Source organism: Schistocerca americana, chromosome 2 (assembly GCF_021461395.2).
Source record: "Schistocerca americana isolate TAMUIC-IGC-003095 chromosome 2, iqSchAmer2.1, whole genome shotgun sequence".
Taxonomy (NCBI): domain Eukaryota; kingdom Metazoa; phylum Arthropoda; class Insecta; order Orthoptera; family Acrididae; genus Schistocerca; species Schistocerca americana.
This window is the reverse complement of record NC_060120.1, coordinates 413,445,812-413,464,118: the sequence shown is the minus strand read 5'-3', so window position 1 is coordinate 413,464,118 and position 18,307 is coordinate 413,445,812. Positions and strand designations below refer to the sequence as shown.

At 42.1% G+C, this 18,307-nt stretch overlaps 1 protein-coding gene across 1 annotated transcript in view; it reads right to left on the bottom strand.

Annotated features, from left to right (window-relative positions):
• LOC124594062 (macrophage mannose receptor 1-like) overlaps window positions 1-16,647 on the bottom strand; it is a 36,750-nt gene extending 20,103 nt beyond the window's left edge. The window contains exons 1-3 of the mRNA XM_047132412.1: window positions 16,618-16,647; window positions 10,484-10,514; window positions 7,077-7,355 (exon numbers count right to left, since the gene is read on the bottom strand). Of these exons, the coding sequence (XP_046988368.1) occupies window positions 7,077-7,355; window positions 10,484-10,514; window positions 16,618-16,647 (340 nt within the window). The remainder of the gene's footprint in view (window positions 1-7,076; window positions 7,356-10,483; window positions 10,515-16,617) is intronic.
• Window positions 16,648-18,307: the final 1,660 nt, after the last annotated feature.

Below are 18,307 nucleotides of genomic sequence, written 5' to 3'. Positions count from 1 at the left end.
CATTTTAGTTAAGCGTTTGTAAGACGTTTTAGTGGGGTTAGTCTAATTTAATCATAGTGCCTTTCCACTGTAATCGTTTTGGTTCTGTATTTGTAAAACATTTTGGTGAGGTTGTTAGTTGACCCGCCCTGAGATTCTCTATGGTAAATTCACGTAAAATAAGAATCTACTTTTGCCCCGCAGTTGTTACGGGCAGCCTGGTAAACGAAGTTTCATATCTGAGATTCGGTTATTTATATTTTTGAAACAGTAGAGTTTACGCGAGATTCGTTACTTATGGCTTGTGTTTTACTGAAAAACATGTTAGAAGTCAGCGAGCACGAATTTTTTTCCGTTTCAAAATAGTGTGTAATTAGTGTTCCTGCTGAACAAGTAGTGCTAGCAACTGTTTGCCATTTAATTTTGAGGCCACGTAAGCCTTATTGGTTTTCTCATTCCTCTAATCTGAGTGCTATCTAGCTGTTAAGAGCTTTGTTGCTTATCATCGTATCGATGATTGGGTTGATGTTTGCTTATTTATGTAAATTCCCTCTTAAATGGTAACATAATGAAATATGTGCCGTCCTTTGTGAAGCGATGCATTGGTACTAGTTTTCTAAGGTTACTTCTTAGTCTGATGTAGTTCACGTTGTACGGGCGGGACCTGCTCCATCCTCCAGCACACGTGTGGGAGGCGCGCTCATCCCACCCACCCTGTTCTGTCGGGGAGCTGAATTGTATCTAAATAACTTGTCCTTCTTCTGAACTGTCGCCAGATGACGTGACGCACTGCTTGTGTTACTACTGTCGTTACCAAATCTGCTGCAGTCATTTAAGATATTATATTTAAAAGTTAACTGAAATTTTTTGTAAATATTAGGGTGTTGTCTATTAAAACGAAGCTTCACTGACTTCAGATACTTGTTATGTTTAACAAACTCCTTAACTTTTTAAAACCTCTTCCGCTGACGTCAGTTGCTGATCTCACTGCCTCGCTAAAACACGGCAAGTTGTTTAATTTCTTACTTGTTCTTAAAGGCTATTTTACTGATGTCATAAGTTGTTGATTTTTACCTAAAAAAGAAGAGATTCTGCATGTTCTCAATGCGAACGCTGCTTTATTGCCTCCAGCCAAGCCCTACCTCTCAACAGCGTATTAAGCTGCTTTAGGGTACCTACGCCCAGTTCACCAGCATTAAATGAAATGTTTTCTTACATGAAATGTTCAGAACTTCCTCTTAGTAAGCTTTGGTTAGAATGTACAGTAAACTGTAATTCTTAGGTTCACCATCAGTGTCTGCTGTTCCAAAGGAATGATGGTAACAATGTCATGTGACTAACTTCATTGCTCTACCAGCATCAAGCATGTGTCATCAACGGTTTAGTTTTCATCGCCGACTTCGTTTCCAGTGAAGTGCAGTGGAAGTGTACTCAATAGCAGAGTTGCGGATGACCGTTGCTATACGGATTAGCAGGTAGTAATGGACCTGGACCTCAGCGTTTGCATAAGGAGAAATTTCCAGAATGACAGTGTCCCGACTAGAAGTCGTTCGAAGGAACTGATCGTCGTTATAGAGAGCACGGGCTGTTTAAGCCTGCTACTCGCAATTTGGAGAGGCCTAGAATATCGATGACACCTCAACTGGACTAGGAAATTCGTGCAGTTGACTAAACCCTTGTGTCAGCTTAAGATGATTACCTTCCACAAGTAAAGATGACCACATCGCAGTCTGGAGAGTGTTAGATGGGAATCTGTTCTATCCATACCATGTACAGCTTGTGCAGGTACTATCAGATGCTGATTTTATTACACGGGTATATTTCCGCTAACGCTTCATTTAATAACGTCTCAACCATCGTTTCAGCGCCAGTGTGCTGTTCACGGATGAAACTGGTTTAAAGTAGATGATAAAGTTATTCCATATTATTCACTGAATGCGAATTTCATGTAATCAGCTTCAAAATTTGTGCCTGACAGGGACACGAAACGATATTTCCCGCTCATAGCGGGCGACCTCCTTAACCTGTTTGGTCATCCACGCACGCTACACCGCCCAACCTAATCCTCCAGATATCGTAGTCTTATTTACGTTTCCCTTAAGTTCGTGCCGGCCGGTGTGGCCGAGCGGTGCTAGGCGCTTCAGTCTGGAAACCGCGCAACCGCTACGGTTGCAGATTCGAATCCCGCCTCGGGCATGGATGTGTGTGACGTCCTTAAATTAGTTAGGTAATTCTAAGTTCTAGGGGACTGATGACCTCAGATGTTAAGTCTCATAGTACTTAGAGCCATCTGAACCATTTGAGTCTTAACTTCGTAAAATCACTAGCTTTCCGCTGAAGGGGAATGACACCACTCGCTATGAGCGGGAAATCGTGTCACGGTCCGACACAAATTTTTCATATGTCACAACTGGGGGATACAGCTATACCCATTGCTGCTGATGTTATGAAACTCTCATTCAGCGAATAATTTGGAATAATATTTCATGCAGCCGCTGATCGTCAAATCTTATGTAATATGAACAATGTATTGAAGAGTTATAGATACTGAGACCTAAGATAGAGATAAAGCATTTCGTGACCTTTCTCCATATAACATACATTATGTGATCAAAAGTATCCGGACACCTGGCTGAAAATTTTTTTCAAGTTCTTAATGCTGGAATCCAGTATGGTGTTGGCCCACCCATAGCCTTGATGACAGCTTCCACTCTCGCAGGAATATGTTCAATGAGGTGCTGCAACGTTTCTTGGAGTTGGCAGCCCATTTTTCACGGAGTTCTTAGCTGAGGGGAGATATCGCTGTCGGTCGGTGAGGCCTGGTACGAGGTCGGCGTTCGAAAACATCTCATAGGTGTTCTAAAGGATTCAGGTCAGAACTCTGTGCAGACCAGTCCATTATAGTGATGTTATTTCGTCTAACCACTCCGCCACAGGCTATGCATTATGAACAGGTGCTCGATTGTGTTGAAAGATGCAATCGCCATCTCTGAATTGATCTTCAACAGTGGAAAGCAAGAAGGTGCTTAAAACATAATGTAGGCCTGTGCCCTTATAGTGCCACGCAAAACAACAAGGGGTGCAAGGTGCAACATGAAAAACTCGACCACACCATAAAACCACCGCCTCCGAATTTTACTGTTCAAATGTGTCTGAATTCCTACGGGACCAAACTGCTGAAGTCATAGGTCCCTAAGCTTATAAACTACTTAATCTAACGTAAACTGACTCACGCTAAGGACAACACACACACCCATGCCCGAGGGATGAGTCGAACCCCCGATGGGGGTAGCCGCGCTGACCGCGACAACGTATCTAAGACCGCACAGATACCCCGCTCTACGCATTTTCAGTAGGAGATCAGTGATAGCCAGAAAAGTCTCTTACCACGAATATTAATAACAATTGAAACTTTAATATTTCAAAAAAAAATTAATTTTCACCTAAATTCGATGACCTAATAATCGATACGTCTTTTATGCACTTCTTACAGTTATTAATTGCTAGTAGAATACTGAAATTCAGTATCTGCGAAGAAGGTAGAATACGAGATACAGTCATAAATGTATTTTTTTAAATTGTTTCATAGGTCTGATGTGCCATGAATTCGTGTCCTGTGTCAAAATCTTCATTTCAGTGGTGCAACAGCAGCCAACGTCGTCAGTTATTTCTAGCATATATATTCCAATCTCTGTCCTCCCCAACCATGTTTGCCTTCTACTGCTCTCTCTGTCACCACTGTAGCTATTCCCTTGTTTCTCAACACATGTCCTTTTACCTTCTCCATTCATCTTGTCAATGTATTGCACATAGTCCTCTCCTTGCCTATTCTGCAGAGAAGTTCCGCATATGTTATGAGTCCGAGTAATTTTCAAAACCCTTCTACAGCTCTATATCTCGAACTTATCGATTCTTTTCTTTTCCGCTTTTCCCACAGCCCATAATTCATATCCATACAATGCTGTGCTGCAAACTTATATTCTCAGAAATTTCTTCATGAGCTAAACCGCGATGTTTCGTCCTAGCAGACTTATTTTAAACAGGAATGTTCTTTTTTGCCTGCACTGATCTGCTATGTGTTATTTTGCTTCCAAAGCAGCAGAATTCCTTCGCATTGTTCACTTCATGATCTTCAGTTTTGATTACAATTTTGGGTTTTTAAACTTGCATTTTAAACTTGTATACATGGAAGAAGCCTGGAGATACTGGAAGGTCTCAGATAGATTATATAATAGCAAGACAGAGTTCAGGAACTAGGTTTTAAATTGTAAGACATTTCCAGGAGCTGATGTGAACGCTGACCACAATCTACTGCTTATGAACTGTCGATTGAAACTGATGAAACTACAAAAAGGTGGGAATTTAAGGAGATGGGACCTGGATAAACTGATAGAACCAGAGGTTGTAAGGAGGTTCAGGAAGAGTGGAAGGGAACGATTGACAGGAATAGGGGAAAGAAATACAGGTAGCAGAAGAATGGGTAGTTTGAGGGATGAAATAGTGAAGGCAGCAGGGGATCAATTACGTAAAAAGACGAGGGCTAGTAGACATCCTTGGGTAACAGAAGAGAGATTGAATTTTATTGGTGAAGGGAGAAAATATAAAACTGCAGTAGGTGAAGCAGGTAAAAAAGAATACAAACGTCTCAAAAATGAGATCGACAGAAAGTGTAAAATCGCTAAGCAGGCTTGGCTAGAGGACAAATGTTAGGATGTAGGGGCATATCTCACTAGGGGTAAGATAGATACCGCCTACAGGAAAATTAAAGAGACCTTTGGAGAGAAGAGAACCACTTGTATGAATATCAAGAGCTCAGATGGAAACCCAGTTCTAAGCAAAGAAGGGAAAGCAGAAAGGCGGAAGGACTACATAGAAGGTCTATACAAGGACGATGTTCTTGAGGACAATATTATGGAAATGGAAAGGAATGTAGAGGAAGTTGAAGTAGCAGATATGATACTGCGTGAAGAGCTTGACAGAGCACTGAAAGACCTAAGTCGAAACAAGGCCCTGGGAGTAGACAACATTCCATCAGAACTACTGACAGCCTTGGGAGCGCCAAGCCTAACAAAACTCTACCATCTAGTGAGCAAGATGTATGAGACAGGCGAAATCCCCTCAAACTTCAAGAAGAATATCATAACTCCAATCCCAAAGAAAGCAGGTGTCGACGGATGTGAAAATTACCCAACTATCAGTTTAATAAGCCACGGCTGCAAAATACTAACTCGAATCCTTTACAGGCGAATGGGAAAACCAGTAGAAGCGGACCTCGGGGAAGATCAGTTTGGATTCCGTAGAAATGTTGGAACACGTAAAGCAATACTGACCCTATGACTTATCTTAGAAGATAGATTAAGGAAAGGCAAAAATACGATTCTAGCATTTGTAGACTCAGAGAAAGCTTTTGACAATGTTGACTAGAATAATATCTTTCGAATCCTGAAGGTGGGAGGGGTAAAATACGGGAGCGAAAGGCTATTTACAATTTGTACAGAAACCAAATGGCAGTTATAGGAGTCGAGGGGCATGAAAGTTAAGCAGTGGTTGGGAAGGGAGTGAGAGAGGGTTGTAGCCTATCCCCGATGTTATTCAATCTGTCTATTGAGCAAGCAGTAAAGGATACAAAAGATAAATTCCGAGTCCCAATTAAAATGCATGGAAGAAAAATAAAAACTTTGAGGTTCGCCGATGACATTGTCATTCTGAACGGAATGGCCAGTGACTTGAAAGGACGATATAAGATGAACATCAACAAAACCAAAACGAGGATAATGGAATGTAGTCGAATAAAATCGGTCGATGCTGTGAGAATTAGATTAGGAAATGAGACTCTTAAAGTAGTAAATGAGTTTTGCTATTTGGGGAGCAAAATAACTGGTGACGGTCGAAGTCGAGAGGTTACAAAATGTAGACTGGCAATGGCAAGGAAAGCGTTTCTGAAGAAGAGAAATTTGTTAACATCGAATATAGATGTGTCAGGAAGTCGTTTCTGAAAGTATTTGTATTGAGTTGTGCCATGTATGGAAGTGAGACGTGGACGATAAATAGTTTGGACAAGAAGAGAATAGAAGCTTTCGAAACGTGGTGCTACAGAAGAATGCTGAAGATTAGATGGGTAGATCACATAACTAATGAGGAGTTATTGAATAGAATTCGAGAGAAGAGAAATTTGCCGCACAAACTGACTAGAAGAAGGGATCGGTTGGTAGGGCATATTATGAGGCATCAAGGGATCACCAATTTAGTATTGGAGGGCAGCGTGGAGGGTAAAAATCGTAGAGGGAGACCAAGAGATGAATACACTAAACAGATTCAGAAGGATGTAGGTTGCATTAGGTACTGGGAGATAAAGAAGCTTCCACAGGATAGAGTAGCATCGAGAGCTGCATCAAACCAGTGTCTGGACTGTAGACCACAACAACAACAACAACAACAAACTTGCATCTGCAAAAGAGAGTTTCTTTCTATTCCTTCTATTTACTTATATATATTTCGAAACCTACGCATCACATGGGAAACATGAGAAATAACGTTAACAGTTGCTTCGAATCTCAGCAAGTTGATTATTGCAGAGCTATGCCTAATATTTGATTTTAATTTTATGACTGATGTCATCTTTGCTGCTCCTTATTACTTTCGACTTTTTTCAGTTTATCTTCAATCCATATTTCGTGCTCATTAGACTCTTAATTGAATTTGGCAGGTCATGTAATTCATCTTCGCTTTCACTAAGGATAATGTTGTAGGCGAATCTTTCATCGTAAAGTTATCAAGTTATCATCACTAAAAATTAAACTTATGTATTTATTTATTTATTTATTTATTTTTTGCAGGTACGTCTCTGCAGTCCGCGTACACATTAAAATTCCGGAGCTAACTACCATAGCACGCAATTACAGCAGCCAAAACGAAATGATGTAACTAATTGGTAAATATATTGTGACAGTAACGTGTACGAGCACTGCAAACATGTACCTGCAGACACAGAAAATAAATTAAGTAACTTCAGTTTTCCCAAGTTATGACTAAAACTACATGACTAACCTGGTATTTAAAAACGCCACGTCGCAGAAAGGAAAAAGGAAGCCACTGACCTTCAATGTCTATAAAGTGCCCCTCCGACACCATATCACTAGCGCCAAGGAAGGCCTCTAGATCGTTGAACAGCTCGGAGAATGGACTACGACTGAGCAGCTCCATGGCGTCCCGGTCGCGTGGCACCAGCAGGTCGGCCCCCACCAGAGCACAGGCGCTGCGCGCGCCCTGCCACGTGTTGCCATTGCGCGAGAAGAGCACCATGGAGCGGCCCGACAGCGGCATAAAGCCGTCGCGCAGATATCGCGGCGCTGGAGGGGTGGGCGGCCGTCGCTCTCCTGCGGGCAAAGACACTTAAAATTGTATCACCAGCATCTCCACTTCCTGTATAAGACATGCAGAAAATGTATGCCTCATCATTAATTAATGCGATACAGCAACCAGCCACTCTTTTTAACATTATCATATATGTCTAGGATCTCCTGCAAAACGTCTGAATAGGTTTCAGCCAAAGTTAGCACAGTTGCCACGAGTATTAGCATTGTGGGGTTTATAATTGTCTACAAATAGCAGCAGAGATAAAAGCAGCAGTGAGGTTTTTCTCTAGGCCCTGCCTTGTAGGCTGCACTGCACGACAGGTGTGTTGTGTGGAAACGGTATCAGCCGCCTTATCGACCTGCCTTGTAAGGCAGCCTATGTGGCAAAGGCAAGAAACTATTATCCAGTTTCCAGGTGGCTCTGTATGACATGTGTATTTTGATAGTAGAATCAGCCTTATTTATCGAATTGTGTTGCAAGGGCTACACAGAAAGACTGGAGGAGGAATAGGTGCACACAGAGAGAGTGGGGGAGGAGGTGTGTGTCAAGCACTTTAGCAAGTGATGCCGTGAGGAAAATTGATTTTCCACCCATCGCCTACAGAATGCAATCCGATCATTAGGACTGTTCTGATCGGCCGCTCTGTCAATAGCGCCCAATGGCTGGAAGTGTGAGGGCACTGGGTTAACACACCACTCTCTCCGCTGTTGTAAGATTTCCGAACCTTGGAACTGGTACTTTAACTCCAGCAGCTCCTCAGTCGGTCCCGAAAGCTTGTGTAAAAGGTGTACCAATCCACAAAGAAATATTCGCGGCCGTAGAGGTTACTGAACACGGTTTCTCCACATGACAGATTCACTAACCGCTCAACTGCGCGGCCATCTGTGATTGTACAAAGTCCGAATTTTGACACAGTCCAATTGTTTACACAGTCCAACGTAACCACTATCACGAATGATAATGATGACGATGCAGCACAAACACCCAGCCTCCGGGCAGAGAAAATCCCCAACCCAGCTTGGAATCGAACCCAGGACCCCGTGATCAAGAGGCAGCAACGCTAACCACTAGACCACGAGCTACGGAAGGATCAGTGGAATGCACGCTGTACGGTGCTTGGCTCGGAGGTATCCTTGAAGTAACCGATTTATAGCAGTTCTTTGTGTCACTACTGTGCCAACTGCTGCCGGCCGCGGTGTCCGTGCGTTTCTAGGCGCTCCAGTCCGGAGCCGCGCTGCTGCTACGGTCGCAGGTTCAAATCCTGCCTCGGGCATGGGTGTGTGTGATGTCCTTAGGTTAGTTAGGTTTAAGTAGTTCTAAGTTCTAGGGGACTGATGACCACAGCAGTTGAGTCCCATAGTGCTCAGAGCCATTTGAACCATTTTTTTTTTTTTTGTGCCAACTGCTACTGAAACTGTAAGTGCATTGCGATGCGCCAGAGCCGTACGCCGAATATGATGGTCAATCTCTTGGTAGTGCCACATGGACGTCTGCAGCCCTGTACTCCTGCGACCGTGGGTTCTCCTGAGCACCGCTGCCAGCAATCGCGTACAGTGGCTACATTACTCCCAACTCTCTCTACTATATCGCAGAAGTAACATCCAGCTTCTGGCAGCCATAGTACACGAGATCGTTCAGAATCAGTGAGATTTCGTCTTGAAGGTAATCTTGACTAACGTCGACTCACCACGTGTAATCTGAAAGGTAACTAACACTCACAACCGTTACAGCGTGTATTTAAGGCAAACCTGATTTGCTTCCTTATAGTGGTGCTACTAACGGCGCTGTCTCGAAATCTGAACAGATCTTATCTTTCATTTGTAGAAACGCATCTTCCGACTTTCGTTTATATCGCACAACCCCTTCTTGATGTTGCGTCCAGTGTGTTGCGTTGTGCACTCTTGTGAACATTTATCGTCTCATGTTTGTGCAAACGTGACATTGCAATACAAGCACAAACAAGTAGGAAATATTATATTTCCAAAAATGAATACTTGCATATTGTATGAATCTTAAGCAGATTCTTTAGGAAGATGTGTCTTGTAACTGCATATAATATCTTAAAAATGCTTGCTACAATAACGTGAAGTGTGGAGCTGGTTTTACTGTGCTCCACAGCCTACGTTGGACTTGGACGCTTCTGGGACATATCAGTTATTTGGTATTGGTAAGGCGTAACTTATTATCGTACTCGACATTATCAGTTTCACCATTCCTTATTGCGGAATTACTTTGCACGGTACACTAGATACAGTTCATTGAAATATTAATAGCCCTATGCTCGAACCACAAACGACTCCTAAAATAAACAGAAATGATTTAGAACGGGTAAAGCGGCGTCGTGTTCTCAAACCTTTTTCGAATTATGCGGTTAGTTACCGATGGCCGATGGACCAATGTGGAGATTACGAAACGGCTACAGACGTGTCGTTGCCGAGGAATAGAGGAATATGGCATTCGATTCCATATGAAACTTTGTGCAAATTCTACCTAGGCACCTGGCCGTCGTAATTTTCCACAGAAGATGGTCATATATCTTGCTTGTTGTAACAGCTGCACGTAAATTATTTCTGGTACACGGTTGTTGATGAGAATGCAGTGAATCTACTGTTTAAACTACACGAATAATAAAAATGAATACTTCATGCTTCAGTGGCAACAGCTTTGAGTAACTGTTGTGGATTTGAAAAAAGATGATTGTATTGAAGAATTTTAAGTTACACATGCTGTCATACGCAAATGCGGGTGTGAGGACTTAGCGTTGAAACTTAGACCTCTAATGTGGACCTACAAGTTTGAATAATTGAAACTTTCAGCTTACATTGATGACAAAAACAGCTATCGAAGAGCTGCTCTAATTTTTTATGTTATGAGCTTTATGTTAATTTGTGATGTTTTTAGCACTTGTTAATTTCTTAGAATTTTTCAATTGTTTTCAATCGGCAAAGAATTCAGTTCTGTATTTACGTTCGTAGGCTTTCAGAGTCAGTGTCATTTTGAATAACATATTTTGAGTATTAGGCGGTGTTATTATACACCACTGAAGCAACTAACTGCCATAATAAGGCGGCCTAATACCCAAAATTATTTTAGTTAAAATCAGTATTTCTGTACTGCATGCATAGATGTGATAGTATTGTGAACATACCTTTCAAGCAGCTTAACTCGTTGCTTCCATTCTGAAATGAAAGAAAACATACGTTGTTAGTTGTCTGGAGATAAAGTTGTGTGGTACGTGAAAATCTTCGTACAGAATATTTTAGGTTATTCAAGGTGTATGCTTCATGCAAGAATATATAGATTTATTTCTACCCATTCTTTGCAAATTTTGTCAAAATTCCTCGCATTTCTCGTCCCCCTCCCCCATACCCTATTAATTCTCTCTCTCTCTCTCTCTCTCTCTCTTTCTTCTTTATTTCTGTTACGATCTCTATAACGATGAGAAGTTTAATATGAACTACCGAACTAGATATAATGCATCTTGATAAACGATTAGTGCAACAGGTTGAACACCTGTTACAAGTTGTCCTATCTGAATCAGTCAGCTAAATATAAATCTGGCGTTATATATCCTTTTAATTAACTACTACGAACCAAAATTGCTATGAGTACAGAATTAATTGTTCCACATTCATGCAAAAATTTTGAGCATTTTTCGGGTTACATGATGCGGTATTCGACAGTGTACGTGCATTTTATAGTCAGAAACTACAAAAACATATCCATGCTCTGCACCAGTCGTGCAGTGCTCCAGACTGAACTATTACGAATGGACACTGGCGTTCTTTCCCAACCTGCCCGATATTTTCATAAGGGACTCCATCACACGCCTAATAATGTAGCTCCCAATGACCCCAAAACTTATCCTTTGGGCTTGTCTCGACCTTTCAGGAAGATCGGCTCCGGTCCAACAGACAAGCCATTCCATGCAACCTCAGATGCTGTTTCAGCCACAGGCAAGACCTCAGACCTGTTTTGCAGAAGTAATGGGGTAGCCGTGTCGCCATCCACCTGGGAGTTCGCTAACTCTCCTTCCCGCCATTCGTAATCTGATGAGTGGTGACCGGCCAGAACGAGCGAATCGGGAGGCACTGTGTCATCGAAGATCACTGGCGACGCTATACGCACAAAAGGTGGCAAAGCTTTCGCCCCAGGTGCCTCAAAGCCACCTCAACCCACGGAAGCACCCTGAAGACTCTCAACCATGGCTACTAAATCTCCAAATCATTTCCGATAAGCGGCAAATTACACCTGAGTCCTTACGCAAGAGTCTTTCGAAGTGAGTTAAGTGCCGACTGACTATCAAAAAATCTCAAACTAGACTTTTTTTAAATTCCTAGTTTTTGATAAATTACTGTACCGCAAGTAAGGGAGACCCGCTGATGAGGCATTATAACCGCCTGATAAGTGGTATGTTGGTCCTGCTCTGCAACGTAATACAGCAGCGATTCTGCTTTGCATGGACTCGTCATTGGCAGATTTGCGGAGGCAAGTGGCACATGATGTGTACGGACAGGTCACGCAGTTCCCACAAAGTACGGCATGGTGGTTTGCGGATGCGGAGCTGGGGCCTTATAGCGTTTCAGTTGTTTTCAAAGGGACTCATATGAGACGAGTTTGGTAGCCGAAATATCAACCTAAATTCGCTACCTTGCTCCTCAGACAACCGTAGCACGAATCTGGCCTTGCGAAATGGGCACCTATCCTGCTGAAACATGCCATAGACGCTGGGGAACACACCAAGCTCGAAGGGACGCAGATGGCCCTCAGAAATATTCACGTAGATCGTAGCTCTCATGACGCTTTCAGTTACTACTGCATAGCCGTGGAAGCCCTTGTGAATGTCGACCATCGAGTAATACTGCCTCCATGGGGAAGCCCTTGTGAATGCCGACCTTCGAATAATACTGCCTCCATTGGCCTGCCTTCATGGCGAGCTGCATGTTTCGAGCAGCTGTTCGACTGGATAATGGCATATGTGGACACGCCCTCCGTAATTTGATTCATACGACGAAGCGTCAAGTTTCCATTAATCCGTGGTTCAATTTTGATGATCCTGTGTCCACTGAAGTTGTAATCCACGTTATCATTGCGTTACCAGTGGAAAACGTAGGGCTCTTCTGCTGCAAGTCCCTTGTTCAATAATGTGCATTGAACTGTGTGTTCCTAAAGACGTATACCAGCATTTCACCGTTGTACTCCCTCGTTTGCTCTGACAGAAAGCTCTGTCTCTCCTGCTTCACAGGGCAGCCAAGACCCCGAACTTCAGGTCCTATACTGAGACGTGGACGTCAAACATTTACGCCAACCCTACCTCTTTATAGATGCTCACGACAGTGGCTCGCTGTATCCCAGATTGTCACCCGCAGGCGCCCGTTATAACAATCTGCCCCTTGTCAAAGTCTCTTAGGTCAAAGTATTACCCCTTTGCAGTCCCTATCATCGCTAGAAATTTTTCCAGTCTGTTCTGCTCCGCTTTCGCTCTTCCCTTACCGCGTCTCGTGCCCGCACTTCAATTCTCGTTGTGGACAGTTGATAATATTTCGGTTTATCAGCGTATTTGAAGAAATTTCGTTAGTATTAAAATACCGTTTCATCTGCTGCCTTTCTGTTCTTTCATTGTATTTTGTTTCTGCTTTTCTCTTCTCTCCTCGCAGTTATATTTTAGTCTGTCTCTTTAAATTCTTTTTGTTATTTATATGTATGATATCTCACACAGGCCATAAGACAAACTCAAAGAATATTTATTGGTCTTTTGGAGAGTTGTCCCAGGAAAATCAGTGATCTTTATAGTAGTAAAGTTTATTTCAATAGACATAGTAGTGATCGCATTTACATTCTTATTCTCCGCGACTGCACAGATGGACCCACTCCATGCAACGGTTCCTACGGTCATCAAATAATGTAAGAGCCGAAGGTTACCTCTCTGATGATCGAAACCGATCATCTAAAAATAAAAATAAACAACGCAAATGCGATTACGACTGTGTCTATTTAAATGAGCTATTACTTTATAAAGATAGCTGCTTTTCCTGGGACAATGTTCCAAAAAGCAATAAAAGTTCGTTTAACTTTACTTTAGGCTTGTGTAAGATAGCACACATTTCAATAATAAGCAAAAATATAAAATCCAGAATAAACTACGTGCCGAGTAGAGAAGGGAAGATCAGAAACAAAATGCAATGAAAGAAGGCCAGTAGGTGAAACGGTATTTTAGTACTAACGAAATTTCTTCAAATACACTATCTATTGAAATAAGCTGGAATATGTATTGGTTTGATAGTACAATAATCTGGTACATGGTATGTTAATTCTGGCAGTCATCTCCTTTGTTCATTGAAGCTGAACTTCAATGAATTTGGCAAATTTATCGTCGTGAACGTGAACATTGCCGAACCTTTTCAAAACTGCTTTGCTCTTCTAGTATTATTGTGTTTAAGCGCGGTGTTTGAAAAGCGCACACGTTTTCATAGGAGACAACACTGCTCATAATTACAGAAAAAGTACTACGAAAAGATGTCCCGAAAAAATGTTTGCTGAGATTTGGATAATTTTCCTTATGTCTAGAATGATCAGCACCCAGTGCTGTAGATTGTGTTCCTATTGTTTTACATCACTCGTTTCCATTTCATTGTATTTTCTTCCGCAGCTAGTCCTCTGACTCTATTGCAGTTCTTAAACTCACAGCCATCTGCTACGTCAGCCGTTCCGTGAGGATGGTTTTGGGGACGTACTGGCATCATAGCAAGGTGATGGAGTATATGAAGTGTGAACAACGTAAAATGTGTAATGCAGTCTTATTATTCTATGTTTGGAATGACACACATGATGTTCTTATATGGTTTAGCCAACAGCTTTGAAAAACATGTTCAGTGTCGCATTCCGTCTGAAGAAAAGTGTTCAGCAGGTTGTTGTTGCTACTTTCAGACAATACATATTTCTCAAGAAGTCGCGGCAAACATCGCGCAGGTCGCACGCCAAATACGGAGGAGCGTGTGTCGCAATAAATAGCTACTGATACAAACGTCCAAAGAGCTGATGCTACTGATACAAGCGTAAAAAGAGCTAAAGCTGTATAATGTTCTGGATTTATTTGTTCTGGCACAGGCTGTTACCTTATCTGTGCCATTTAGATCGCGTCCGATCTGAGGCCAGAAGACAACCACACTCAATAACGGTTCTGATAGAATATTCTGATACGGAACGTTGAAAATCCGCAGGTCAGTCTTCATTGTATTATGTTAGAGGTGTGGTTCACCCAGAAAGGAACAATGAATTTTCACAATAACGATTTGTGGGCAGATGAGAGTGCGATCATGAAAGTAAGCCGTCAGGTCTGCTTTCGCATCTGTGTTGCAGGAATTGAGAGAGATGTATTTACAGAGCCATACATTTCAAGGGTCGAATTAACAGCGTCCTGTTAATCAGGCGCTTCAGGAAAACAAATTAACCACATTTTTGGAGAAAGTTATGCTGGGAGAGTAACAGTGGATGTGTTTTACACACGACGGAACTCCAGTCAGTTTTCTACCCTCGTGCGACAATACCTGGCATAGTCGTTTGATGTGCGGTGGATTAAGCGAGGAGGTCCAGTGACGAGATCTCCCCATTCACCTGACGTTCAGCCCTTAGATTTATAGATCTTTAAAGGCACGGCTGTGGCCCACGCACATTGAAAACATTATAAGAATATGTGAAACGTGTGACCACATAAAAGGGCGGCCTGTCATGTTTGCGAGATCCTGAATGTTTGAGAAGGATAGGTTCAAATGGCTCTGAGCACTATGGGACTCAACATCTGAGGTCATCAGTCCCCTAGAACTTAGAACTACTTAAACCTAACTAACCTAAGGACATCACACACATCCATGCCCGAGACAGGATTCGAACTTGCGACCACAGCAGTCTCGCGGTTCCGGCCTGAAGCGCCCAGAACCGCTCGGCCACCACGGCCGGCTTGTATTTTTCCTTGAAATTATTATACACATTAACTCGTGAAATTGTATCGTTCTTTTATCCAGAAGCATAAGCTGCAGTTTCAATGACTGAAACTTGATAACTTGTTTACTTTGCACACTTATCGTGTATTATATCTTATGGTGTTGTATTCTGAGGCAACTCTTGTGAATTCTGAACGAATATTCTTCGACCAGAAAAGGGCAGTCAGCGATCTGCGTGTCAGTTCACGTATTTCATCCAGGCCGTTGTTGAAGTGTCTCGTAATTCTGGCTCTACCATCACCGTACAAATTTTCCGGTGTGATTTGCAGTTAGTATTACGAAGTTGCTGACAATAACCTGCCATATTCACTCAGTGATCACTCACAAAGAAAATGATTTATGCTTGAATAACTCTTCTTAAACCAATGCATACAAAAACACTCATTATTCTAGGAATAAATTTTTCACTAGACTTCCAGCAGAATTGAATAATCTCACACTTTGAGATCCGGATATATAGGGCGCGGAATACAATTTGACCAAAAGCGTAGGTTAGAAAGACTGCAACAAAACAAAGTAATTTGAGAATAGGCACTAGGAGTCACAGTTGCATATTTTCGGCGGCACACTAACTGATATCTGACGTACATTTCAAAATCAAATGTAATATATAGCACTACTTTAGAACTGAAAATAATCACATGTCGATGTTTTACGCTTCAGTGTGTCCTACAAGGCCAAAGTAAGTGAAAAATGAGTATGCTCTTGAACAGAGACTTGCGACCTGTTAATTAATATAAGTATGGCCTAACAGATGTTCAAACAGACCACTATTTTCACGGTGGCGTAAAGTCGTAAATATTCAACTGTATCCCCTACTTCCTATACTCAAATTTCTTCGTTTGATGCTGTCTTTCTGCCGTACTGTTTTGGACTACCTGCTTTTTCGCACCCTGTGTAGTCTTCCTTGTAGCTTCTTACTTTTATTCTGTACACGAGATACACCAGGTCCTTGTATGAGTTTAGCGCCTTGCGCTGCAATAGTATTATTCATTGCAATTAATTATGGCGAATTTTTTTATGACTGTAGTATCCATTTTTGCATTTTATCAGACTTAAAAGCTTTTAGTGGCACATTTTACGACGAAGCAGCTTTGGCTCTCATTGCCTGACGGAACGTCTAATGAAATTTCTTTAAAATTATGTAACAAATAGGTAAAATGAACAGAGAGAGTGTTTCTTTAAAAATGTTGCATACAGCGTTATCTGCGTTGACCAAATAAGATTCGTGTACCGTAGAACATAACTTTAAGAGAAGGACAAGTGGTGGAGACAAACTCACGTGCACGTTGGGGCAAGTGACGTTGACCATCGCGCCTTTCTGTGTCCTGAGGCGGCAGGCACACTCCAAATCGCCATCCGCGAAGGACAGCGCAGCACCCTCTAGTAGCACCAGCAACATCAACAGCCAGCTGGAACCACTGGCTGTCCCCCTAAACACAACAGATTGCTCCTGCATACGATCTAATACAAGGAAATGCTGCCTAATGTCTTTAAAATCAACCTTATTGGTCCTGTACACGCTCCAGTCAACAGTTGCTCTTTAGATTTTTTCTACCGAAACGCCCCAACGTCGCATGGATATACACCCGTATCTGGCGTACTTTCGGAATGACTGATTCGATATTTGTCGACAATAGATTCGAGTTTCATAATATACGTAAAACACATCGATCTAATCGATTGTACTTACAACGCCGGCATAATCACGTATGTAATTATTATTTCAACAGATCACGAATTGAGAAGCACTCACAATTAATAAAGTACAAAAACAGAAATATACGCGAATAGTAGATACAAAATATTTTAAAATATCAATACAATGTATATCGTCAAATAGTAAATACCCGTGCGATGTGTAGGTACATTCTAGCAGCGACACAGTCTCCAGGCACAACAGCGCTTTCTATTTGACAGATGAGATTAGTGCAGTCAGGAATGATGCGTAATTTAGGTTGCGAATATACTTTTCGTTTCAGGTAGGTACGCATCAGAATAAGAAATCTGTGTAGCTTTAAGGAGGAGATTTGTGTTTAACATCCCGCCGACAGCGAGGTCACTAGAGACGGAGCACAAGGTCGGAGGTGGGAGAGACGGAGAAGTAAATTGGCCGTGCCTTTTCAAAGGAACCACCACGGCATTTGTCTTAAGTGGCTTAGGGAAATCACGGAAAACCCAAATCTGGGTGGCTGGTCGTGGGTCCGTTGCGAGTCCAGTCCACCTCGCTCGGTCATAAGGCTTTAACACATGTATGTCTATACAGCTACTTTAACAAACTTGATGTAACGTAAGAGTTGCATAACGTGAGACAGCTACAGTAAAACACTGAAGCACCAATCACAGGGCTACTGATCGAAAAGAGGTGGCATGGTGGAGCCCAAAAGCAGAGGGGAAAAAAAATCAACAAGTATACAAGAAAAGCCAATGACAAAATCGGATGTAAAATAACTCCCAAGCAACTAGTGCGTAATCCATGCACTGGTCGCTTGGGAGTCATTTTATCTGTGATTTTATCTTTGCCTTGTGTTGCATTCTTGTTGACTGGTAGCTTTTGCTCCTTTTGGCATACACCACTTGTCTCACATTGTAGAAAGCGTGTATTAGCCTAAGTTTGTTAAAATTTCACGAAAGCTGTATAGATGCACATGTATTAATGTATTTGTTATTTCAATGTTGACCTAACGCTTTAACTGAAATGGAAAGTATATTTGTTATCTAACTTACGTTTCATTCCTGTATGCACTTAGCTGTCATTTGTCGAATAGAGTGCGATGTTGTGTTTTGGGCGCACCTGATAGCAGCTGAATGATTCACCTTCGTCCTCTTGCAAGGGACTGCACTGCCACTCGTATGGCCCCCGCCCCCCGCCCGCCCACCGCTATTTGAGGACCCCCCCCCCCCCCCGCCTCCCTCTATTTATTTGAGGATATATATTGTATTGACATCTTGAAATATTTAGTATGTATCAC